General features: G+C 46.3%; 1 protein-coding gene across 16 annotated transcripts in view; it reads right to left on the reverse strand.

Moving 5' to 3' along the window:
• The window catches only part of CADPS (calcium dependent secretion activator), a 228,509-nt gene that overhangs the window by 131,271 nt on the left and 69,922 nt on the right, over window positions 1-27,316 (reverse strand). For all 16 annotated transcript variants that reach the window (XM_068154246.1, XM_068154245.1, XM_068154253.1 and 13 more), the window contains exons 4-6: window positions 10,392-10,472; window positions 5,922-6,158; window positions 2,664-2,785 (exon numbers count right to left, since the gene is read on the reverse strand). In XM_068154246.1, the coding sequence (XP_068010347.1) occupies window positions 2,664-2,785; window positions 5,922-6,158; window positions 10,392-10,472 (440 nt within the window). The remainder of the gene's footprint in view (window positions 1-2,663; window positions 2,786-5,921; window positions 6,159-10,391; window positions 10,473-27,316) is intronic.

Consider the following 27,316-nt stretch of genomic DNA (forward strand, 5'->3'; position numbering starts at 1 on the left):
TCCCTTCTCCCCAGGACAAAGGGTTGTTGTCAAAAACAAGAGAAGTTTTCCAGTGAATTTTACTGTTCAAATGTACTTTTTTTCCCCCTGATGTTTATAAGCAATTTAATCTTTTATAGATTGTAGAGCTACCAGACAATGGAAAACTGAATTTCAAACAGCTTGAAGTCTTAGAGTTTAAATTGAACCAATACCGCCTGTTTCCAGAACTGCATTCACTGCATCTTCTGAGGTCCAGGCACTTAACCTGCACTCCTGGTTTTTAAGCCTCTGAGATACAGAAGTTTTGAGATGTATAGGGGTAAACTGCTTTAGTATTTACGCTTTCATAGTAGTGAGGCTCCAAATCTCTGCAGAATGCTCCACAACTCTAGGCCAGGCAGCATCCCCTGCCAAAGCACACAAAACCTGGGACTCCTGGGAAGTGAACCCCCCTGGAGAGCAGTCCAGTATGGTTTTGCTAAGCTAATTTCTTTATCAATGAGTGTTTTGCTTAGGATAAAAAGTACACAAACAAACATGGTATGAATGACCTCAGTAAGAGTGATGCCAGTATCTAAAGAGACACTTCAGAAAGCTGCTTTGGCCGACTACAAATCTTATGTCTGCAAGGCAGCATAGCACAAAAAAAGCACCAAATACTTTTCTGAGCTGTTTCCATCACTGCCTTCATCATTGAAGTACCTGAGGGTCTTCAAGTCTTGTATTAAGCAACACGACAAACACGTCACCTCTCTTTCCTTCTCTCCTGAAGAGGAGAGTCTAACTGCAGCAAATTGGTTTCATAGGGCTTTGTTTTTCAGTGTCTGTGCTGTTGTGTCTCAAAGGAGATGCAAGGTGAAAGAAACACTTCTAATGCAAAAAGGGAAAAAGGGCAAGCTTTCTGTGCTGCTCTCTGGTTTCTGTGGAAGGTTATTCTAGAGCCCAAACTCCCAGGACCCTCAAGGAATGCAACTGTCAAATCTACTCTCCTAATGCATTTCTGTAAGTATTATCCCAATGCTGGATGGAGCAACCCTGAAGACTTCAAGCCTGACTCACACCTCTATGGGCAGCCAGTGCACAGAGAAAGAAGGCTGAGTGTGACGGACTTGCATAACTCACACCACACCGCAGCATTCAGCACTGGCTGCATTTTCCTGAGGGCTGATGGCTTCATGCCCAGACACTGTACATTTCATTATGATAAAAAGACCCACTCGATTAAAGAGCTCACTCCTGTAGCCCTTATTTTCAAAACAATGCTTGTGTAAGTGGTTCTATGGCTGACAGCAAGAAAGCTTGCATAAGGAAGGGCAGACCCTTTCAGCAAAAGTGGGATGAACAGACCAAGCTAAACAAGCACAGAAGTGTGCTTTTCAGTATGGCTAGTAGTAATTTCCCCTATATAGAGCTCAACTTTCTCCAATGAAGCAATAAAAATACCTAAAATAGTGACAACTGCAGGTTATTATGGAAATTTTCTTCCAAGCACAGCTCTCCTACTTCCTCTTCTGAAGCGCATTTTGAAGTGTTTTGAAAAGTAAGCCAGGCTGCAGCACTTTCCTTGATTGGGAATATTGTTTTTAAACCACTCACTGCAGTTTTCTGCTCCTCTGGTACAGTGCAGGGCACAAGGCATCAGCACATTCTGTGCCTCCTCTGGAGGACAGCCATGGAGGGAAGGCAGCCTGCCTGTGGCCCTGCTCTCCTCCTGCCCACATCAGCTGGGCTTCAACTGCCTGCCTGTAGCACTTGTGCACTCACATGTAACACAGAAGAAGCTCCTGGGGAAATGCTGTTGGGGACTAGTCATGCAGAGGGAATGGAATATGGGAACAAAGAGTAACAATGGTGCCTCTTGCACTGGAGGAAGCTTCATCTCACCTTGGCAATTCTCCACTGTGAGGATGCACAACGAGAATTTAATCTAAGTGTGAAATCTCTGCAGTGAACCAGAGGAAAACTGCCTCAAATCCATACAGATAGTGTTTCAAATTAACTAGTCCCACAATTTGGAAAGGAAATAACCAATGCAACGTTTTCTCCTTCCAAATTAAGAAAGATCAATCACTACTAATAGGCTTATAACAATATCTAGGTAAGATGAAAAAGCCATGCATGGTGCCAAGGCTGGGGATTTTGCAACCAGGTCAAGGAGGACAGAACAATTCTCTGTCTTTGAACTGGACCAGGGCAGTGACCTCAGATAAACTTTAACTGGGTGACTTGGGGCTTTCCCCAGCTCCTCTCTCCCATCTCTAGCTGGGGCTGCTAGAGTGTGCCTCCACCAGCTGTTTCTACTTCTCTTAGGACCACGGAAACCCTGACAGTGAGGATGTGATTATGTACCTACACTTGATGGCAACAGTTCAGAATGACACTCAGTCAAGTATTTATCTAAGCACATGCTTAACTCCATCCCTACTTAGCAAAGTACTTATGTTTAGGCACACATTTATGTTGCTACAAGAGGCTACAAGAGTCATAAGCCCGTCATTAACACGGTTTTCTCAGTCAGGGTTTATGTGCCATTCTTAGTCACAGGACAACACTCTAAATACAGGGAAGCCACTTTTCTCCCCCTGATTCTCAGAGGCCCCTCTAGCCTCGCTATGCAGGTGCCAGAGCTCTCAGCAGTGAAGAGATAGGGTAGAGAGAGCAAAAGGCAAAATAAGACTTACGTTGGCTTTGAGGCTTCAGCCTGGTCAGTCTGCAGTTTCTCCCCACCTTCGACTTCCATGGTGCAGTACACAATACGGTTGGGAGCCAGTGACTTCAGACCCTGCACCTCCATGATGACAACCTGCATGGCAAAGAAAAAGGAGTGTAAAAGGAGCAGCTTCCTTCAGATTTTGTTCTGGATGCCGACCCCACAGGGTCATCCAGTGCTGGAATCCTCTATGTGCTGCTGGATGTTGATGACAGGAGGTGGGCACCGTCAGTGCCACCGCTCAGGCTCAGTGGGGACCCTGGCAGCCAGTGAGATCTGTACAGAGACCAACAGGTTTCTCTCTGACTGTATATGGACTTGTTGAACCCTTGGAATGCTCAGGGCTCTACCAATCTTCAGGAGATGCATCTCTCAGACCCACCCAAAGGTGCCTTAATACAAGAAATACGGGAAAAAACTACATAGCTACTCATCTTGTGACAAATGCCTATTCTCAAGATTAATCACAGAACAGTTTGGGGATTTGACCTTTGGAGATCATCTAGTCCAATCCCTAAGCCAGGGACCTCTTTCACTAGATCAGGTTTTTCAGACCCCCATTCAACTTGATCTTGAATCATTCCAGGGATGGGGCATCCACAGCTTCTCTGGGCAACCTATTCCAGTCTCATCACCCTCATCATAAAGATTTTCTTCCTTACATTGAACCTAAATTTAGAATAGAATAGAATAGAATAGAATAGAATAGAATAGAATAGAATAGAATAGAATAGAATAGAATAGAATAGAATAGAATAGAATAGAATAGAATAGAATAGACCAGACCAGACCAGACCAGACCGGAAAAGACCTTTGAAATCATCGAGTCCAACCTGTCATCCAACACTATCTAATCAACTAAACCATGGCACCAAGTGCCCCATCCAGTCTCTTCCTAAACACCTCCAGTGATGGTGACTCCACCACCTCCCTGGGCAGCACATTCCAATGGCCAATCACTCTTTCTATGAAGAACTTCTTCCTAACATCCAGCTTACACTCCTCAAGTTCAAAACCATTGCTCCTTGTCCTGCCACTACAGGCCCTGGTAAAAACTTCCTCTCCAGCTTTCTTGTAAGAAATCATTTTTATTAAGATATCACCATCAAAGTTCCTTGCAGTTAATTACCTTTGTTTCCAAAGGTGATTAATCCTGTTATCCATGTACCTTAAACATTTCTACAAGAAACAGTGTGGGACTTCATGTTTCATTACAGCTGTCCATGAAGTATATACACAGAGGTTTAAAATTCCTCTCCTCAGGTCTTCTGATTTGTCCTTGCACTGAGGAATTCTTCCCTGGCACACAGAGCTCCACAAACCCTCCGAGCATGCATTTGCAGTAAAAGATCTCTTGCAGAAAGAGTTTTGTGCACAGAGGAGTGCACAGACCTGCCAGCTCCTGAAGTCACTGCTTCACTGAGCTTCTGCTTCCCACCAGATGGGGTTTCAGCTGGAGCAAAGTGTTTGACACATCCTATTGTAAGGGCAAGTCCCTTTTTGCACAGCTATACATGCCACACAGGCTTTTGCGACAGAGAGGTCTACTGCTGTGTGATAGTTCCCTGCTCCTCCACATGGGAATGCTCAGAATTCAGGCTTTATTTGATGCTGCTGCTGAAGGCATCATTTCTGGGTTCACAGCCCTATTTTAAAATAAGACTGAGCTGAATATTCTAAAGATGGTTTCAGATATCTAATGAGTTAAACTCTGAGACTGAACAGCTAGCATTAAGTTGTGCATTGGCATGATATATATAATAAGACATGCCTTAGGAAAAGAAATAAACAGGAAACTAAATAAAAATAGAATACTTTTATTTTCCTGCATCCTACATTTTTGACCCCATCCTGGTAGCTGTTTTGACAACGTAACATAAACCCACTCACTGACAGACAACAACAATTCTGTATGGGTGTGCTGATGACTCCTTGGAGTAAATGTCTTGCCTAGACTGCAAATACATTTGCACAGAATGATTAAGTTGGCTGAAAACAGCTACAGCAGCAACGTTTCTTCCAGGACTAAGGCAGCCCCTGTCAGAGGTAAGGGCAGGCCCCTGCAGCACCCTGCCTTCCCTTGGGCTGTACAAACTGCTCAACAGAGTGCTGAGCAGAAAGTTGGTGCTCAACACAAACCAAAGAGCAAGCCAGCAAAGCACAGCATTTCCACACAAACAGCAAACCAATCTGTTGGGTGCACTCAAATTCCAGCAAGTTTTAACAGTTCTCCCAAGTGGCAGCAAGGCACGCAGGGAAATGCAGTGACATCTCTAACTGGCAATAATTACACATACTGACATTACTGCACTGGTTTGGGGGCAATGCAGGCTCCAGGTTACTGGGGTATGTTCAGTGACAAGCTGCATGAAGTCAGTTAATGAAGCAGAGTTTTGAGCCCAGAAAGCCAATCACATCCTAGGCTGCATCAAGAAAAGCATAGCCAGCAGGTCGAGTACTGCATCCAGCTCTGGAGCCACTATTACAGGAAGGATCTGGACGTGCTGGAGCGTGTCCAGAGAAGGGCCATGAGGATTATCACAGGGCTGGAGCACTTCACCTATGAGGACAGAGTTAGAGAGTTGGGGCTGTTCAGTCTGGAGAAGAAAAAGCTCCGAGGAGACCCTACTGTGGCCTTCCAGTATCTTAAGGGGGCCTACAAGAAAGCTGGGGAGGGACTTTTTCAGGGTGTCAGGTAATGATAGGACTAGGGGGAATGGAACAAAAGTAGAAACGGGTAGATTCAGACTGGATGTTAGGAAGAAGTTCTTCCCCATGAGGGTGGTGAGACACTGGAACAGGTTGCCCAGGGAGGTGGTAGAACCCTCATCCCTGGAGGTTTTTAAGGCCAGGGTGGATGTGGCTGTGAGCAACCTGATCTGGTGTGAGGTGTCCCTGCCCATGGTAGGGGAGTTGGAACTAGATGATCCTTGAGGTCCCTTCCAACCCCAACAATTCTATGATTTTATGATACAGTCAGCAGGAAATGCCAGACAGTTTATCTCACACAGTTTGTTCCAACAAGATGGTGAGACACCAGAAAAGACACAGTATTTGACCATAGGCAGAGTTCCTGCTAACTCAGATAGGAGCCATTCCTATGGAGATAAGAAAGAGATTTCTACTGACCTCTCTCCACCTAATGCGAGTTTGAACTGAGGAGAAGTTGGCTGCTGTGATTTTTTTCACTCCCTTGAACTCTGCACACCGCCACGCGTGTGAAGCTTACCTCCAGGGAGAATGACAAGACGACGTCTGACTTGGAAAGCTGGTTCTCATTTTCCTCTCCCATGTCAATTATTGAGGTGTTGTGACTACGTTTTAGTTTCTGTAGCTTGAACTCAGAGCCTCCTTTAGACACGGGCATGCTCTCCAGGTTTGCCATCAGAAGATTGACAGAGGACTTCAGCTCCTCAATGTACATGTTCTCCATTTCTTTGGACACAAACTTGGGAAACTTGCGCTCCTTGGATTTGGAAACAAAAACAAGGGAGTGAATGGCTGTGACAATCAGCAATCGTGCTGCACTGGGAGAATCCCCCAGGAACACCTGCAGAGAGGTCTGAGAGCAAGGAACTCCCACAAATCAGAGGGCAAATTACAGCTTCCCCCTGTGCAATGTAGAAACATTATTGTTAGCTTCTCATAGAATTACTGCTTGGTACTTATCCAACTTTATTGCTTCTTGCACTTGCAAATCATTGATTTTTTCTGCTAATGGCCTTCTTCATGTATATGTATTCACAATTACAAACAGTCCAGGCCAGACCTGAGCTGAACTTTGTGACTGACAGCAATTTACTAATGATTCAAAGGATGCTCACAATTAAGCACTTGTTTACCAATACATGGCAGCTCTTTTTAAAACACTTTCGATCTCCATTGCTTTTCTAGGTGTGAAAGGAACTCAAGGAAGGAAAAACCAGCAACACGTGGGTATAAATGTGTGGTCCTTCTTCTAGCAGGACAAAGGGGTAAGCCACCCTTTTCACTACTTGCCAGTGCCCATGTCTCCCTCTAGCAAGACAACCTTTCACTGTGAGACCTTCCAGTGATGCTTGTTGTTAACAAGATCTTTAAACATTAAAAGCAAAGGTGACATTGAGAGCAAGATGTGATGTTTCTCATGTGTGTTCTCAGCTTTGAACTGCTGCACATGCTGCAGCTTAGTTAGCACTACCAGTTTGAGCCCCACGCCTTCTGACAGCTCTGCCTGTGCCCCTAATCTGCTCACGGTTTGAACATCTCTCAGTGGGTTATAAGAGGCAGTGCAAGGTGTACAACTGCAAAACAGTGTCTGCAGCCAGGGAACTTGATGCTGATGTGCAAAGTATCTTAGTGGCAATTCATAATATTGTAAAAAGCAGTTCATCAAATGTATGCAAGACAAGAAAACAAGGTCATGTTTCTTCTAGAAGGCTGTCATCAGGATGCTGAGAAAGTACTGCACTGGTTTTTGCATCAGGCCTCAACAGTTTACCCTTTACAGGCACAGGTCACAGCAGCCCTTGCTGCTTTACTAAGCAGTTCAGATATAGTCTTCTGCTTCCAGTCGCAATCTTGGGAGGCAATTCCCTCATGTAAATTAGACTTCTGATAAGATAAACTACCTACTCAGCCTGGGTTATTGTCTATGTATTATATCAGTTACAAGCCACCCCTAATTAAAAAAGCCTACAACTGTTTTGTAAATTTTGAGAACTACTGCTGAAAATTATGTTCAAGCATTATTGCTTTTTGACTTTGCTGCTGTTCATCTCTCCATGGAGTGCAATTTGGACACTGGCCCTACAAACCTCTTCAGAAGTGCAGCAAGGACTGAGACATTTCACCATGCCACCAGCAACTTCCCATACTAAGGATAAGATCAGTTAGTCTGCACTTAACACATAACACACAACATTTTAACCAGGACTGGGTCTAGTGATGGGAATGCAAAGATGTATGTGTGATCCCAAGTCACCTATTAGGCTGAAGATAGAGCTGGAGGAAATTTGGAGGAAGGAACAATCAAGAAAGGGTATCATTTCCATATGTACTTGGAACATGGAAAGGACCAGAAACGGGGAGAGGTGTGGAGAGAAGCTAAGTAAAGGGACTCAGAGGAACGACCACTGCAGTAGGCTGGAGCAGAGTGGGTCTGACCCCAAATGGACATATTGCTCTGGTACCATCACACAGGCTCATTTAGTTACCCCTGCACATGCTCCCCCTTGCCCTTGAGGCCAGGTGACTGGATGGGTGGAAAGACACCAGAGGAGATCAGAGCACTTACTACTGCAGAGAAAAATAGAACGATGCCTTGGCATCACTAAGCTTTCAGCTGTAATGCTGTCCTCATCGAGCTGCTGGAAAAGCACAACATGCAGAGTGAAAAGCCTGTCCAGATTCAGCTCTAAAACATCTGCTTGACTTCCAGCCGGCTGGCTCCAAGGCTGGGCTTATGTGCTTTGATGGAGTCAGGCTCAGTGGGGAACCCTGCCTAATGCTGCACTGGCACTGTGCTGAGCTGCTCTCTCTTGGATACATGAGGAGGTAAAAAGACACAGAGCTGTGCCCCAGTATCCAGAGGCAAGAAAGCTGGTGTGCACAGTGACCTGTTCAAGGTCACAAGACTCCACAGCCTTTGTTGTCTCTGAAGTACAAATGTCCTACTGAAAATTTCTTTATTAATGAGGCATTAATTTACTTTAGCATGGAATCTCCAAGAAGGCCACCTCAGGGCTGGTTTCATGAGCACTATGTCTCTCTGGGCAGCAAATCTGCATTAAAAGCTGCAAACTGGAGATAAAATTGGAAATGCTATCCTTTCCCTGAGCTGAATTGTGAGCCTGCTCTATGCTAGAGGAAAAGCAGCCTTGCCAGAGAGTAGGCTACAGAGAAGGACTCAAAAGGTCATTTGGATGCCTTCAAAGGATGGTATTCATGGGTCTGAAAGAACAGGGTTTCTTCTAGGCAGGTGCTAAAGGGATCTGACATTCTGAAGAGAAAGCCTGCAGCAGCACTGTGAAAGAGATTAAATATCAATACCTGCCAAGTGTATCACAGGTAAGTCAATTTTACTCCATACCACCCTCCAAGCTGCACAGCTGTATTTTGAAAGATGAATTCTGCACAGGAAAATGTCAGGTTGTGTTGAGGGCTTTCCCCTGACTGTTTCTTGCAGGGCCAGCAGTGGCATGGTTTGTTTTTAGCATCCTTGAGGAAGGATTGAAAATAGTAAATTCTCCTCTACAACAAATAATTCATGAATCTGCTGCCACTGCTGCCTGCTACTGAACTATGCATACTGCTGTCCCACATGCCACAAAGAGAAAATGAAACTATGAAACCAGGCAATGTCAGCCTGGCACCTAGTGCCTGGCTGCCCTTCTCAGAGCCAGAGCAGCAGCACTCTGTGCAGGCACTTACATTTTACCACAAATAAAAAATACTGTAGGCTTTCTTAACAGTCAAATGGCAAAGGGCCAGCTGTTGAACAAAGGAGCTGCAGTTGGTTTGCTGCTTCACTGCGCCATCATTTGGGCACGTGGTCCTTGGCCACCTTGCTATTTTTGTCTCTGAAGTGGGGAAAACCAGAACCTGCCTCCCCAAAGATGCAATGCCTCTAGCTGCTTAAAGGAAGCATTAGTGAGCAGTAACTGTGCAGGTGCTGCCAGCATCCTTGCTAACACCTGACCATAAATGAAATCTCTCTGCTTTTCACACTCAAGGATACCAAGATGGTTGCAAACAGCTCTGATATTACCTTTCTCAGAAAAAAAACCAAACCCAAAACCCAATTTGGACACAGAGCAGTGCTGGGAGGACAGCTGCTGAAAGGCAAGACTCCAGCCTCAGCTATGTCTCTCTGATTAGACCTATTTCTTTTCCTTCTTATAATGGTTTCTTGATTATCAAGAACAGCCAGATAGATCATTACCAAAGACTTCAGACCCATCGGGGTTTGAGTGGTGACTTAGAGCACTTGATTAGAGGCAAGGAAAAAGCTCAGCTGTACTGATGTCAACAGGATTCAGAGTTTCTGTCCATTTATGATCCATCAGAGGCCACGTGAATCTGTTCTGTGAGAGGGTGTGATTTCTTCCTAGAGAGCTGTCCCTTACAGCAGTGTTTAGCTATGTGCCTCATGAAAACTATTCAGAGGTCCCATGCCTGCTGCTCCAAATGGCAGTGATGTCTGCATGGTGCAGTGGTAGCCTGACTGCTCTCATGTAAAGTGTGGACTTGTGTGGGACAACACAATTGGAGCATCTTTCCTGAGGCAGCATCTACCTAAGGGCAGGGAACTGTGGCTCCCAGCAAATGGGCACAAACTCCATCAGTGCAATTCCTGGATCCTGTTTACATGCCACCACTTGCCTTACTGCCTAAGGGTGCTCAGACATGCATTTGCAGATCTAGCTGGAGCACTTCAGGACAGTATCTTCCCCCACCACTGAGGATTCATAAGGGATTTTGCAGGAGCCTAACCTCTCCCAGCTCATCAGGGCACCCCAAGAAATGCACAAGAGCTTCATCGGCAGCTGTTGTTTTGTTTGTAGTTAAAAATCTGCTCATCTTTAAAATTAAACATCCTATATATTTTACCTGGGAGAAGAGACCTGTGAGAGAAGGACAGGACCTGGGGGTTGCATCAAACTGCTTATGTAATTCTATATTAAGAGCTTATTAACACTGAAGGCTTCTTTTTCTTTACCTTGGCAATTTGCTCTGCCATTTGAAGACGTCCATCTAACTCGCGTCTGATCTGCGCGGCTTGCTCGTCTGGATTGTCCAGCTGTATAAAAGCAAAAGGCAAATCAAGGTGAGAAATCAACCAATACAGCACCTTCAAAAGCAGCTCAGGATGAAGATATTACACCCCCAACTAAGTATAGCATAGATGGACTGGTGATGGACTCTGCTCTAGGACAGAGTCCCCAACAAAGGACACACACAGTGCTCACTGTCCCAAGAGAGGTACAACCAGGGGACTGTGTGGGACCCTGGTTTGATGCCTTCCCAGCTGCCTCCTGGGGCTAAGCATCTTCATCTCACGTCCCCAATAAAGGACACATACAGTGTTCACTATCCCAAGAGAGGTAACCAGGGGACTGTGTGGGACCCTGGTTTGATGCCTGCCCAGATGCCTCCCTGGGGCTGAACATCCTCATCTTGAGATCTCACGCCCACCGTGCCCTGTGAGCCAGTAAGCCTACACCGGTGACCACCTAAAGCCCTGAAAAGCGGGGTGCCCTCCAGAGGCCATCACCTTGCTGGTGCTTAGGAAGCCACAGCACCACTGTGGTAGGACAGGACACACAGCAGTTCCAGGACCCCAAGTCAAAGATCACCATGTTCTGCTTCCTATCCAGAAAACGACAGAAGGTAGCTCAGCAGATCTGCACAGCGATAGCATTTGCTTATTTTCTTTCCCCCATATTGCTGCATCCCTGTGCTACCACTCAACTTGTGCAATTGCTTTTCCTGCAGCCTTCAGCAGATTTTCCTCTTTTTTTTTTGCACCACATTGCCCACAGCCCTGTGGTTCAGTGTCTGCCTGGCCTTGAAATATCTTCTGAGGGTAAAATGTTGTTTCTACCAGTTAAGCAAGTAATTACAGAACACATGGAAGGGGCACAGTAACTGCTGCAAACAGTTTCCCATTGGTAGGGCTCGGAGCAGATCTGTTATTTTTAGTGGGAATACACAGACATAAATTACTGAACAACAAAAAGCACAGAATCAACTAGTCCCCAAAGAAGTTGACAGCTGCTGTAATGAGGTGGCAATTTTATAGCTGCTTTCCAGACTAGCCACTCTTTAGTGGCCACAGCACAAGGCTAGAATTGTGCAGCAGTTGGGTGGTCACAGTACTGCCATGAGGCACCAAACTAAGCCCAATCCGGTGCAAAACCTCACAGTTTTGCTTCACCTCTTTGAGCAAATGTGACTTCAGGGCTTGTTCCTCAATATAAACACTGCCTTCATTTGCAAAAATATTGGTCCTTTCTGCCTGTCAGGAAAAGCAGTTGCCACAACCTGCTGTCAGTCAGCTGTCCCACCGACTGCTACACAGAAATGAGCTGTATTGGCTGGCTTGGGGTTGTGCTAACCACCTTCCTGGGTTTTATCCTCCTCTGGAGACAAATGGCTTGACAGAGGAAAGGCTTGGCTGGTGCAGTGCAGACTGGAAAGTTACAGCTACAGCAAAACCCAAAGTTTCAATTCTCAGCCTGATGAATGATGACCTCATCCATTAGCACTCCCTGGATGGGCTGCACCACTTTTCCCCAGCACTGCTGCTTTCCACAGCATCTTCTTGGGTGTCTGTCTGTGCATCCTGCATCTTCCCTCTCATGCACACACTTGTGTAGGTCTGCAGACATGCACAATTGTATTTGCACATTGCTTCAACACCGATGATTTTCCAGAGAGCTAACATCCATTACAGTGAAGACTGAGGGAAAGTTTAAGTTTTGATTAGCCTCCATTACTGACTAAAATCAGGAAGGAAAACTACAAAGTGTCCTGACCACGACCCAAATCCACTGCAGCTTCAGTGATCTCTGCTGTGGCCACACAGGTTTCATTCACATCAGCTGCGTCACATAACCTGCTGCCTTCATCTTTACAATCCTGGTCCCAAAGCCAATGCAGAACCATAGAGCACCGGCACCTTTCAAGATCAGCTGTCCTCATTTGTTCATGGAGAAACCCCCACCAATGTGCAAATATCTCTCAGAGCTGCTTCACTAAGCACAGGAAATGTACAGACTCAGATTTCCATTTCTTTGCAAATCTGAAAGAGGGGGCATTATTTGAATTCTATCCAAGCTTCAGTAATTGAGGTTAATCACATGCTACCCAAAATAACTCTCGCCCTAAATTTAGAAATCAAGGATGCTGCTGTGGAGGAGAGCTGTTTTTGTGGAGTGATAATGAGCCAGCAAACTGCTTCACACTTTCTGCACTATCTTGATTTTGCAGATGTTCTCCAGTGATGTTACAGGTGTCAAAAGCCATGTCAGGGGAAGATCGGACTGGAGAAGATTACTTTTCTTAGGAGGCAACAATTACCCTCAGTGGCTTCCTTGCTTGTGGTTGAGTGGGGAATGTGCTCCTTTCAAGGCTATATCTGCTGTGTTTCCCAAGGTTAATTAGTGAGGCCAAGCCAGGTAAAGGGGAAAAAGTAATCTTTCCAGGCTATATTTCCAAAGACTCTGTGTGAGAGCTCTGTGGCAAAACCTGACCTTTGGGAAAGCAGTCACTGTGGTGGGCAACAGGACATTTTCTTCTCATCTGTGAAAAGGATACTGATGCAACCCCTGCTTGTCCTCCTGGAACACTTAAGCAGACTAAGACTCTTGTGACTAAGAGTAACAGCCCAGCAGCTCAGCCACTGACTGCTCCTCACCTGGATGGGTTCCTGCTGCCATCAAACCAAGCTGAGTGAGTTTTACACAGTCATAACACTACGTAAGGCCTTCAAGAGAGTGAGGCTGGTGCCCATAAAATCTCTGTGAAGTAAGGCAAGAGGCAAACGTAAAGCGTGCTGCTGAAGCAAGACCAAACATCCAAGTACAGCAACACAGACCTTAATATCATTAAAACTCAATTCCTTAACTAGAGAATGAGCTATTTATTTCCTGCCATATGCATGCCCACTTTGTATTCAAATACATGACAGCCAAATACATAAATGATTTACAAAGTCAAAGAGAAGCTTGAATTAGTTTCGTTCTGCATTATGACTATGTTATGGGTTTGCTCGGAATAGAGCAAAGATATAAATCATCAGGTTGCCCCAGCCAATTGAATGTGAAAAGTATTATAAATTTCAGCATACACATGATTTGTCACAGGCACTGGGCTTCTCTTCAGCAACCTGCCACAACTGTGTGACGTACATAATTTGCAATTCTCAACTGATCATTACCCAACTGCCTGCTGGTAAATTAGCTGTTTTCATACTTCCACCGGCATACCACATTAGTTCTCTCCCCTTGCCCCGCAGAGCTTATCGACGTTAGTGTAACAGTTGCTAAAGTAAAAGAAGGAAAATCCAAAAAAATACACCTAAATCACATCTCAGTGGAACTCAAAACTGACCAGCATTGCTGCCAGCTCAGGGCTGAAGGCACTGTAAGGCATGTGGGGCTATTCAGACTGGAGAAGAAAAAGCTCCGAGGAGACCCTACTGTGGCCTTCCAGCATCTTAAGGGGGCCTACAAGAAAGCTGGGGAGGGACTTTTTAGGGTGTCAGGGAGTGACAGAACTAGGGGGAATGAAAAAAACCAGAAATGGGTGGATTCAGATTGGATGTTAGGAAGAAGTTCTTCCCCATGAGGGTGGTGAGATACTGGAACAGGTTGCCCAGGGAGGTGGTAGAAGCCTCATCCCTGGAGGTTTTTAAGGCCAGGGTGGATGTGGCTGTGAGCAACCTGATCTGGTGTGAGGTGTCCCTGCCCATGGCAGGGGGGTTGGAACTAGATGATCTTTGAGGTCCCTTCCAACCCTAACAATTCTAGGATTCTATGAGCCTGCTTTCAGGCCTGGTGACCCATCAACTGCAAGGAAAAGATCTTGCAGAAGCTGGTTGGTTTTTTTACACATAAACTGTTAATAGGGAATATTTTTTAATGGGCACTAGGAAAGGAGAGGAATAGGTTAGAAGTGTTCACCATGCATGTTTGACAGTTTTAATTTCCAGTAAGAATCAGCTGATGGTCTGCAGAAGCAGACCCTTTGCTTCCAAGACCCTGAAACAAATTCACTGTGAGACTTAACTCCTGTTATCCCAGAGGAATGGAAGACAATCTCTTTACACTTTTGAAAGGCAGAAGCAGAGGAAAACAAACCACCCTAACTAAATGATACTATCTGCAATAAGAGACATTGGCACCTTCCAAATCCATGCCTAAACTATTTGTTTGCTGTGTCAGAGACCTCCCACGTATCACCAACCTAAGCCTTGTAGTATCTAAAACCTGGAGCCCAGGCTTTCCTCCAGGAAATGCCGGAGGCAGTTCAAGGACATGAACAGTGTCAAGGGAGACTTTAAATTCCTCTGGTTTTGGAGCCAAAGTGTTATATATTTAATGCTCCAACTTCAGTTTATCACAGCCTAAAGCCAAAACGTTTATAATCACAGCCCCGGCTCCAAATGTGATGCTGGGGCATCAAAGACTGCCCTCCTCTTCCCTTCTTTGCTCTGCCCAAAGCAGTTTCACTCAAATTAACATCTAAGACTGACCAACTGGCCAGGGGACCATGTAGGGTACAACCCTCATGCCATCAGCCACAGCAAGAGGGCTGCAGTCAGGGCTGACCATTCCAGCCTAAAGACAATGTTAGTGGCACTAGCGACACACTGTACACAGCACTCAGCTGGGCAGTGAGAGAAGAGTGGATCTGGCCATGCCACCAAACATGCTGATGGTGACACTCCAACAAACAGAGGTGGGCTATGCATGCTCTGAGCTCTGCACTGTTAGAAATCACATTACTCTTGTTATAGAATCATAGAATCAATAAGGTTGGGAAAGACCTCAAAGATCATCAAGTCCAACCTGTCACTCAACACCTCATGACTAAACCATGGCACCAAGTGCCTCATCCAATCCCTTCTTGAACACCTCCAGGGATGGTGACTCCACCACCTCCCTGGGCAGCACATTCCTGCTAATGGCTAACAACTCTCTCTGTGAAGAACTTTCTCCTCACCTTGAGCCTAAACTTCCCCTGGTGCAGCTTGAGACTGTGTCCTCTTGTTCTGGTGCTGGTTGCCTGGGACAAGAAACCAACCCCCACTTGTCTACAATCACCCTTCAGGTAGTTGTAGAGAGCAGTAAGGTCTCCCCTGAGCCTCCTCTTCTCCAGGCTAAACAATCCCAGCTCCCTCAGCCTCTCCTCATAGGGCTTGTGCTCGAGGCCTCTCCCCAGCCTCGCTGCCCTTCTCTGGACACGTTCAAGAGTCTCAATGTCCTTCTTAAATTGAGGGGCCCAGAACTGGACACAGTACTCAAGGTGTGGCCTAACTAGTACTGAGTACAGGGGCACAATGACTTCCCTGCTCCTGCTGGCCACACTATTTCTGATGCAGGCCAGGATGCCATTGGCCTTCTTGGACACCTGTTGCTGAATACCTCAAAAGTTTATAATGAAATAACTTTTAGGCTACAAGGCTTCACAATGACAGGATGCAACACAGAGATACAACCTTCAACAATCAGCCTGGCATTTATGCCATGTGCCATGAACCTGACAGGTGCTGTTGGTGTAACTGCCATCAGCCCCAGCCACCAACCACTGGGATCATTGAACAGCTGAACCCCTCCTGCCAGTCACTGTTGCTGCTGATCTCTGCTTTCCAGCAAGGGCAGCAATTGTTACAACACTCACATTCCTGAAGCATAACTGGAACATGTCTGAAGGTATTTCCCTTCAATTTGAGAAAGGTTACAATGAGGTGGTGAATGCAGCTGTCCTTCTGTGCCACATGCTCCAGCAGAGGACGAGCCATTTGCACTGTGGTTCTGGAAAACCCCATTTTAAATGCTCTGGTAATGTGAACACTGAGCTGCAGTGACCTGCTCTGTGCAGCACTGGGAACAGAAACAAACCCAGCTCTTCACCTTCTGCAAATAATGCCTTTAGTCCAGGTCTCCATGAAATCTGCAGCCACCATCTGTGCTGGTTTCCCTCTGTGACAGCACTGGCACCCAGGGACCGACAATCCCTCTTGTATAGCTGAAGGCAGGAGCAGACAGGCTGCTACCAAGCAGGGACTGCCCTGGCTGGGGGCATGCTTAGAAGTCTCCAACATGAATTTTCTGTCCCTGTGTCCAGCACACCACTTTGTGAATTATTTTCCATGGGTGGAGGGCAAAGACAAAAGCTGTGATCCACTCATATCCTTTCTAAGCCCTGTTTAAGTCCACCCAAAATAATTAACACAGTCAAATACCTGTGTCATGTATTTGGCTAGAGGTGCCAAAAGCCTCAAAGAGTAAGTTTCAAGGAGCTCATCTTTTGACATGCTGGGAGCCCTGTAGCTCAGCAAATGGTTGATTAAGTATTTCAAAGCAAACATGAAGGCTGAACAAGATCACACTATGGGTGACAATTTTGCAGCTTTGATGTAGGGCTTTAGGAGATATCTTTGTCTCATAAAAGGTGGCTTTACTTTGTTATGCATGAGAGAAAACACTGAAAAATTCATAAGCCCCCATCAATAATTAATCTATCAGTCTACGTGTACTTACAACTTGTAGCATAAGCATAGTGGGGTGCTCCAGCTGAAACAAACACATGGCCCCCAAAGTGACTCATTGCATGGAAGCTCTCTGTTACAGGAAAGCTACTGTTGTAGGAGATAAAGTGACAAGAGACAGGACAAAGCAGCACCATGAACCACACACAGCTTCCTGAGACACACTCCATATCACAGATTGCTCTGTAGCATCATTTTCCCACCAACAGTAAATATTCTTCTCCAGGAGTAGCAAAGGGCAGCATGAGGGAGGCAGCTCAGTGCTTGAGGTCCTGACCTCTGCCAGTGTCTCTGAAGCTGACAGAAGAGGAGGATCTGAACACTCCCTCCCCAATTTGGATGCTATTACAACCCATGGACCAGCAGATGCTTTGGGATCTGAAATGGGAACAAAGAGGAAACAAAGACAGCTTCCTTATGTTACACATGTCCTCATGTCAGCAAAACTGGCAGCACCAGCACAGCCTGACCATGGCTTCAGCAGTCATCACTCATGTTGTTCAAGAGAGTGTTTTGGAAGAGCTGGAGGCAACCAGCAGGACATGTACTTGCCACTGGCTCTTGAGATTGCAATACCATGCTATCCCCATGCATCCTAGAAGGATCGTTCTCCTAATGCTACTGTGCAACAGGGATGCTCAAGGACACCTCTCCTCAGCAGAATTCCCTGAATCAGATTTTTAGGCTCAGAGTCATGCAGAGTATCTCCAGCACAATGTAGCATTCCTTTAAATTCAAGGAATTACAATCCCCACCTATTGCTCCAGCGCAGCATGGGACCCCAGCACCCCAAAAGGCGACAACACTCTTGCTCCTGTGTAGGTAAAATCAGCCCTGCTGTACAAATGCCGTTGCTTCCAGCTGTGGCTGTGAATTGTTGGTTGTTTGCCATGGATGGGTGCCCACTCCTGTTATTCTGGGTTATCTAATGAACCACTGCTGCCATGAGAGAGCAGTCAGGGGGTCCCGGAGTGTGTGATTTAGAAGAGCAGAGAGGAGTTGGGTAATTCAGTAAGGGCTTACGCTTCCCTCTGTAAGAGAAATCTTATTTCACGGTTCACAAACTTCAGGGCTGAGCTAGACTCATGGGTGAAAATATTCCCCAGGATGCAGAGCAGCTCTTCCTCAGCCAAGCACTGAGTCTTACAACACTGCAATCGATCTCTGCTTCACCAGTCGCTTGGGCTGTGCAGACTCTCACCCACTGCATCCAACACAGATCCTGGGACTGTGCCTGCTTCACCAGGTGAGGTCAAAAGATTCACTCTCAAATTAACTCCAGTCTACATGCTGCCTTTTGGATAACTGCTTATCCCACAGGCTGTGCTGGTTTCCAATATATTTCAGGGGAACACTGGTAGCACTTGTGGGCAGAGGTTTCTCCTGTCCTTGCTGCCAGCAGCAGCACCCATGGGTCCACGCTGCTCCTCTGCAGAATGCTGACAAACCACCCAGCATAGGCTGGTGGCATGGCAAGGGCAGGCAGGTGATCAGCACAGATCCTGTGTAGCAGAGGAGGACAACCCTCATGTCCTATCAGTTACCAACCTGCCTACCACCATAGCCCTTTGCAGCTTTGTGAGGCTGCACCTCGGGGTTGAGGAAAGCTGAGACAAGCAAACACAGCATGCAGATTTCTAGCAGGTTGTGCAAAGATACCTCCAGATTTATGTGTAATGATAAATCAAAGAGAATGAAAAACCAGATTCAGCAAAACAGGGAGGGGAAGGAAAAAAAGCACTGCCTGCCTTTGCAAATGTTTTGCAAGCTGTTAAGAAAAGGGATGGTGAAGCACTGCCACTCGAGAGGCACATCCTTTCCATCTGTGGCCAGAGAACTTCTGAACCCTGCAAATCCCTCTGCAAGATCATCCATGGGAGGTGCACGACACTAAAAGAGCTTAAAAACTAAGCTGTCCAAAGGCTCTGACCTCTGAGCATGCCTTAATACCCTCTTCTTATGGCATTGCATAAGGATGTTCAAAACCATGTGTGCAGTATATGCTGAGCTGCAGCACCACAGGAGAAATTGGAGCTCTGGCTGGTTTGTGCAGTCCAAGGCACTGAGCTTGCTTGTGTTTCCTTACAACTTATCATGTGCTGAAGTTCACAACAGTTAACAGGAAAAGAATCACCTGAACTTCCTATGCACAATAAACTATTGTTCGGTTCCAAAGAGCTAGGATTAGTTGCAATTAACTCATCCTGGTCATCCTGGAAAAGAGATCTTACAGAGCCTTGAATTTTCCTCTTTTGATTGAAAGCTTAATGGTAGATACACTTGTCTCATCATTCAAACTGGGCTCTCACCATTGAAGCTAAAGGAATTGGCATATAATATAGGTATATAATTCCTGGAGCCATGAATTTAAAATTTCCTAGCTGGTCTCCCTGTTGACACAAAATCAGATACTCTCCAGGGGTTGAGACCAGGTGGTGAAACAAAGGCCAGCACCATGCTTGGTAGGGATGATGATAAATAAATAGAATAAACCAGGTTGGAAGAGACCTTCAAGATCATCGTGTCCAACCTATCATCCAACACCACCTAATCAACTAACCCATGTAACCAAGCACCCTGTCAAGTCTCCTCCTGAACACCTCCAGTGACGGCGACTCCACCACCTCCCCGGGCAGTCCATTCCAATGGGCAATCACTCTCTCTGTGTAAAACTTCCTCCTGACCTCCAGCCTGAACTTCCCCTGGCGCAGCCTGAGACTGTGTCCTCTTGTTCTGGTGCTGGCTGCCTGGGAGAAGAGACCAACCTCTGCCTGTTTACAACCCCCCTTCAGGTAGTTGTAGAGAGCAATAAGGTCACCCCTGAGTCTCCCCCTCTCCAGGCTAAGCAGCCCCAGCTCCCTCAGCCTCTCCTCAGAGGGCTTGTGTTCCAAGCCCCTCACTAACTTCATTGCCCTTCTCTGGACTCATTCCAGCAAGTCAACCTCCTTCCTAAACTGAGGGGCCCAGAACTGGACACAGTACTCGAGGTGTGGCCTAACCAGTGCAGTGTACAGGGGCAGAATGACCTCCCTGCTCCTGCTGGCCACACTGTTCTTAATGCAGGCTGTTACATGTTCTTACAGGCAAACATATAGATAAGGGAAGCTACAGCTCATCCTGTGAGTGATGATCACTTTTATTCATTAAGAAAACTATATTCAGAAAGAAATTAGCCTGCCACAGAGATGCAGCTTGAAATTGCACAGCTATCCTCCAAAACAAATACTTTTGATAGGTTGGGGCATCCCTTGGAGTTTGAATTGCAACGCTGGTTCACGCAGCAGCATGGCAACAGATGCTTTTCTGCAGAAGCTCTGAGGGGAAAACTAGCAAAGTGGGGACTTTGGCCATGAAGTGCAAGACTGTGATTCCCTTTTGTGCTAAACAGCAGCAGAAAAGAAGGACAAGGAACCTAGAGAGAAAGTTACAGATCCCACTTTTTTGAGGACCAAGTCAGAGAAAATTGCAGTGGTGCCCATTATAGGTCATTTTGGTATTTGTGAAATTTAGATTATCACAGTCAGAGACCTACAGAGATTGTTCTCCTGAATGGGCTAACGTGTTTCACACTGGTTTGACAGCACAAGCTTTCTCATGAGGTCAGGGAAAAAGCAGTTAGGAGAATTATGCCTCTAGGCAGCAAATCTTCAGCACGTGAAGAGGTTGCTACATGTTCTCAGAGAACAGCATCCTAAGGGAGCTGAAGTTGCTGGTCCTATCAGTGACTAGGACCACACTCCTCCAGGAATCTCAGTATCATGTTGACATTAAATCCTTTCCTACAGCAATGGAGAACTGGAAGGGAATTGCCTTCTGCAGCAGACCCAGCTATTTTCAGGCCCTCCAGGTTACATCCAACATTCCACTAATTGATATCAATTTATTAAAATCCAGAGCTGAAACATCACATCTGGAAATCCTCTTGGCCAATACAGAACAGCAATTTTTAATTTTTAATAAGTAATCAGCATTAGTAATATACTAATTACAATATTTTGCTAATTAAAAGGTGAAAACCCTTTCTTAGAACAGTGCCCTGACAGTTGTGCTCAAGAGTCATTCAAAGGTTTCAGAGAAATCTTCCTTGAGGGCAATTTCCTAGTTTTAAACAGAAGCAATACCCTTGGCCACACCAATCCTATCTGATTTATCATTGCACTTCAGAAAAGCCACTTCTTTTTTATATAATTAGCATTCAAAATATGAAAAAACCCCACAAGGAACAGGGAGTGGATCCTAACTTTGCTAGCTGGGAACATCCACAACCTCTTTTACTGCCTGACATCCTCCAACAGGATCTATTCTGCCTCTGAAGAACCAGAGGCACAAAAAGGATGTATGGCACCTCTGCAAAGAGCCATGTGGAGCTACAAACTGTCATATGGAATTCAAGCCTGCACAATACCCTTGCAAGATGCTCTGGCACCTGTGTTAAGATCAAGGATGTGAGAAGAATTGAAGCAGACACAGAAAAGCAGCAAGAGGCATAGATATGAAGAAATAAACACAGGGAACAAGAAAGTGATGCTTTTAAAAGCAGCTAGTCCACAAGGTGAGAGGAAGAGGAGTTCAGCACAAGGTACCATGCAAGGCGAGATTTTAACAGATGGGCCAAGTCCTCCCCTGGGGTTACCTCACTGGTGAGGATGGTCAGCCTAGAAAGCCATCCACACAGTATGGAAAATGCTATTACGTGTTCATATTGTATGTAAGATGAATAATGTATGTCTGCAGATACCATAACAACTACAGAAGAAAATGCTTCAGCCTGGAAGCAGCAGCTCCTACAATGTGGCACTGACACTCCACCTCCCTTTGCACAGCAGCCTGGGGAGCACAATGCAGGCGCTCCTAGGCCTGTGCTGGCTTTATTCCAACCAGCTCAAACTGTGTCAGTTTGTGAAGCTGGGATAGCCTGGATATTGTGCTATCCCACCATGGATCCACACTTGGTGCATGCCTGGCTTACCCTTGACGTCCACCTGTGCCAATGCTTACCAGCTCCTGCTAGACCTGGTACAGTCATGCTGCCCATAGGAGCACAGGCGCTGACTGGGGCTGGGGGTGCACTCTGAAGGATAGGGCACTGCTCCAGGAAGAGATACATCCCAAAAGCAATTACCCACCAAGGTCCTGATGGTGCTTTGTGCTTCCCTCCTTTCCTGCTGTTGTAGGTTGGCCATCTCACAGGGTTTTTAAGTACTGATGAATCTGTGGACTAGTCAAGGCTCCCAGGAAGCTCTAAAGATCAGTGTAATGTTGGATGCAGCTGAGGAGCTGTCCTTGGAGCTGATGGGAGAGGTACCTGTCCACCTCCCTGCCCCAGACATGCTAACTCAGCACATCCATGAATAGAGGAGCCACAGATTGGGGCTGGGCATATGAAAAGCTGAGATGTTTGGTCTTTTACCCTTGACTACATAAATCCTGCAAGAGACTCATCTAGGCAAATAAGCATGTCTGCTGGACATGAACCACATGCAGCCCTTCTCAGGCATGGGAGGATGAGCAGCTGGCATCCCCCTGTGAGAACAGGGAAGGGCTTTCATGGTCCTGGGGTTCAAAGTCCCTGAGAACGGCACAGTTTAAAATTCTTCCTAAGCTAAGAGCCATCACCTTCCACAGCTCATACTGCTGCATGGAGCAGGCTCCAGGTGCACAGCAATAGTACATCAATGCGGTGTCAGGAGTGTTGAGGCTTACCGCGCTGCAGACAATAAACATTTTCTTTTTGTCGGGGAGCCAAATAAATCCTAATGGCTTTCCTGACCATAACAGTTTCTGACACATCCGCTGTAAAAGGCAACAGCCTTCAGATAAGAGAGCACCAAGGCTCTGGAGGCTTCTGCCAGACCTGCTGCACAGCAGCAAGAACAATTCTTTTTCCCCCTCCAGAACGTGTTTTGCACGCGATAGAAAATATTAACTCACACTGCAAATATTTCTAAAAAGCCAGACATAATTAAGCGATTTGCAATGGAAAACTAACAGTCTAAAAACTCAGCCGTGTAGACAGACAGTGTTAAACACAACTGCAGCTGATGTGAGGTGATTTAACTGGAGCAGCCACGGGAAAAGGCAGGCATTCTCACTGCCTGTCATTAACATCTTTCTCCACGTGGAATATTATTACGTGAAGCTTTTGAGCTGCTCTGCTGTCCCGGCAGGTGCAGGAGAGCCGTTTGCCTGCAGAGCAGAGGGACGAGGTGTCCTCCTGTCTGTCCCACACTACACGGCTCAGGCTGCACAAGCCACCCTGCAGACCTCAGCCCCAGCCAGTGATCACCACGAGATGGCGGCTGGAGTCAGCTTGCTGCTGAGCATTCCAAACCGCTGTCTGCAACCCCACACGGCCTGCTCCCAGCCTCTTTGCAGGTACTGTGTGACGTGGACACCAGTATTTTGCTTATGGGGGGACCAAGGCAGATAGGATCAGTGCTGCCCTGAAGGTCTTGCACTGAGTTTAAGAACCTACCGCTGCCTTTCTCCCAGTCTCTCCCCCCCACCCCAGGGCTTTACCCACTGCCTCCTCATTATCCTTCCCTAGAGCTCTGTACAGATGGAGCTTCCCGGCAGAGCTTTACCATCCCATCAGTAGAGAGCTGTGTTTCACACTGGTTTACTAATTATTCTTTGTATTTAAAGCCAACAACTTCATCCCCATCCAGGCCAGACTACCTGAACACATGCCAGGGTGCAACTCAGCTAGAGAAGAAGGAGAAGCACCCACCACCCATGAACTCTGGAAGAAGCAGCATGCCACGAGAGCACAGACAAGGACAGGGTTGGGGGAGATGGCACAGTCCTCCTCAGCAGAGTCCCATGAATACAAGATGACTGATTTAAGGATGGGACATGGGCTGGGTGGTGGGACAGGTCTCACAGTAGCTGTGCAGTAACTCTTTCAGACAGGTCCTCTGCAAGGAGCACTCTCATCTCCTGCTTTCTGAGGAAATGTAGTTTATTTCAAACTACATTCAGCAAGGCATGACCTCTTTCCTTTGAAACTGTTGCCAGGGCAGGAGGCTTCTGCTTACTGAGTTAGTGAAAAATTATTGGACACACTGAGAGTACAGCACTATAGTTGCTGCTATTGTTGAGGTCTCTTGGGCCTTCCCGAATGGCAGTGCATTGCAAAAATAAAGTGATAAGCTGTTCTCTGATTCCATTTCATGTGTATTCTACCCTTAGTCTCCCCTTTAAGCTTCTGAGGGTAATGCACTTCATAAGCATGAAGGACACGTGAGAGAGTAGTGCAGAATATACAGCTGGAATCCAGATGTGAGCCAGAATGCAAATGTGACTGCAAGTCCACAGCACTGCCCATCTCAGACAACTGCTGAGGTTCACTGTAGAAATTAAGAAAACACACCAAAGAGAAGCATTAAAAGAAAAGCAATGCTTGAAACTGTCTTAAGGGATTCAGCTTCTTTTGCATTCTTTGCTGTAACCAGGTCAAAACTGCACTGCTGGAGCGGCCCTCTTGCTGGCTACAAAACCACAGGAATACACGTGCATGGAGCCTGCAGCTGAAAACTTCCCCTCTTTTCCTTATAATCAGGCAGTTCTGTGGAAATCAAGGGGAGGAAAGCTGTGCTCAGGGCACTGGAAAAAAATGTGTGCAACCACAACTGCTACCCTGGCTGCACACCTGTGCAAAAAAAAATTAGCCCTCTCTGCATTCCCCTTTCCTCCAGCTGGAGTTACAATGAAAAACAACAGCAAAAAGCAGCCTCTGACAGGACTGGTGACCCAAATGCTATGAGCTGTTAAGAAAGGTGGAGGAGAGTGAGAGTGGGAACTGGCACAGCTGGGGAACGCTCTGATACCTGCCAGTGCTGCTTCGCAGATGCAAGGAAATCAACTGAGGATTGCACTGTGACCTTGCATGAAAGCTGAGGGAATAACTGAATCATTTAGTTCACAGGCTGAGCAAAATCAACAACAGATCCCAACCCCCCAAAACACATTCATTTCCAGACAGTTTTCCTCACTACATTTTCTGCCATCTAAAAACCCTAAGCTGTTCTGGTTTCAAAATGCTCAGATCCATTTCAAATCCATTCTCTCGCTCTTTTTTGGGGAGGATTTAGAGTAGAGGGTAAACTGTTGCTGAAATGACTCAACCAGTCCCTTGAAAATCTGAAAAATGCTCCACTCATCCCAAATCTGCCTATGTTATAAATTGTGTGCAGGCTTGCTCCACGGGATGCATTTGCTGAAAATTAGGAGACATGAGATTACCTCTTCCATGTTTCACTGGAAGGAAACTAGCAACCCTCTCCATCTTCTCTGAAGCCACTTTCCCACCCAGCCAAACACCTCCCAGCTGTGCCAATGTGTGTTTTCTGTCACAGGTAAAATGGATGGAGCAGGTGAGAAAGCAGCCAGCTCTGCAAGATGCTACCTCATGCAAGTAGGAGATCAGCTGAAGAGAACCTAAATGGGTAGGGGAAGCGGGGAGGGGAAAATAGGCAAAGCAGAAAATCCTTCTCTTTAAATTTATTTACTTTTCCTGTGTTAGCACACCCCACTGTGCTCACTGCCACCATCAGCAGGACAAACAAACCTCTCACAAAACTGCCACTGCTCTTTGTGAACCATATTCTCTGCAGGCACCCTCTAAAATCAGCGCAGAGGACACCTGATGCACGAGCTAGTTTGCAAGGCTGGCACTGAAGGGTAATCACCTCCCATTCCCACCCCAATCACCATGCAGAGTTACTCAGGTTTATGTTGCTGGCAGCTCTCTCAAATGCACAATGACGCACGCTAAAAATATTTGCCGTTTGGACTAGATTTCATGTTTAAAAATGTATAACAAATAATTACTTGCACAGCACAAACCTTATAGTTTCTGCTTCCAAGCAGATGGGAATTTGTAACAAGCTTCATCTGGCAAAGCAGTGTCCCTTCATCTGCCATCACCTCATCTGCATCACCACGCAGTACCAAGTGCTCCTGCTTCTTAGCCCAGGTATTTCCACAGCACTAGCTTTTGTCTACCTGTGACCTGGGAACAGATCCAACCCTCCTGGCTGCAGGGCTCCTTACCAGACCCCACCACAATCTTGCTCCAGACTATAATGAGCTAACCAGCCTAGACAAAGTTCAGTTAAATAAGTGAACTATTTTGAGTTTGTATTCAAACTGATACTTTCATGGTATCCAAAACCGGTCCAGCCATGCGAGGATGACAGGCTCCCAGGCCAAAACGAACTACCAGCCCCTTCCCTGTATACCCCTAGTACAATGCAGCCTACAGTTGCTGTGTTAAGGCCATCTCTTCCATTCAAGCTCAAGTTTATCAGATAGGAAAACATCCAGTGTATCTTTCAGGAGAGAGAAAGGCTGTCACATCTTTTGCCCAGTTCTTCCAGCCCTATCAGAAGCGCAGCTGAGAGCATCTGCTTTGATCCCACAGTTTTACTGCACTTGTGCAGGGACAATTAAAGATCACTCCAGTACCTCTGTAAACAGATCAACTTACTTGGGATCATTTCCCAGGTAAGGGAACTCTGGGTTCTACACAACCTTCAAGGCCCTTCCAAGGCATTTTTATAGCACAGCTGGATACAGTAGAGGTATTTCTGCTGCCCTATAGAAGGGTAGTGGTATCCCCCAATGTTTCTTGAGGTTCTTCTGCCTATTTAGCTAAGACCTGAGTAGCTACTCTAGCTGCAGCATTGCCCTTGAGTTCAGACTCATTCATACACAATTGTACTCACAGTCTTTTCAGAGGGTGCTCCGAAAGTCAAACATTCTGCAAGGGTGGACAGTCCCTAATTTATACTCATCAGATCCCAAAACATCCTCCTCATCCTCATCCCTTCTTCAGCACTCTTCCCCTAGACTCTGTCTTTGAATATACGTGCTCTTCCAACTGTGCTGTTCAGGCCTTCACTCTTCATTTCATCTTTGGTGCTGCCTGCTTCATGCACACAGAGTTCAAAGCCTGGCTCTTCTTTCATGCTTTCTTGTAAGAGGCAAACCTTCAAGCATGCCGAAGGCTTGGTACGGTGGCTGACGACCTCAGCACACCCGCTGAGGCTGTTGCTGTATTCTGTACTCCTTGCTTACACCAACCTCCTGAGCTCAACTGATGCCCCCAAGGCATCATACACAAGCACTCTGAAAACCCTTCACGACTCAGTCACCACCTTCCCAGGCACCTTGTTAACCTTACTGCAAGTCTGACTCCTGCTTTAACACTTATGACAGTTCATACTTCCTCCTTGCTTGCTTTCCCTGGCAATCCTCTCCAGAGTCTCTTTTGAAGCAGAAAGAAAGAAAAACAGAACAAAAAGGGAGGACGAGGGGAAGGATAAAAAAAAGGAGCTGAACTTCCTCTAAAGTTTGCTGGAAGT

Source organism: Melanerpes formicivorus, unplaced genomic scaffold (assembly GCF_026170545.1).
Source record: "Melanerpes formicivorus ecotype bairdi unplaced genomic scaffold, bMelFor1.0.p_v2 SCAF_28, whole genome shotgun sequence".
Classification (NCBI taxonomy): domain Eukaryota; kingdom Metazoa; phylum Chordata; class Aves; order Piciformes; family Picidae; genus Melanerpes; species Melanerpes formicivorus.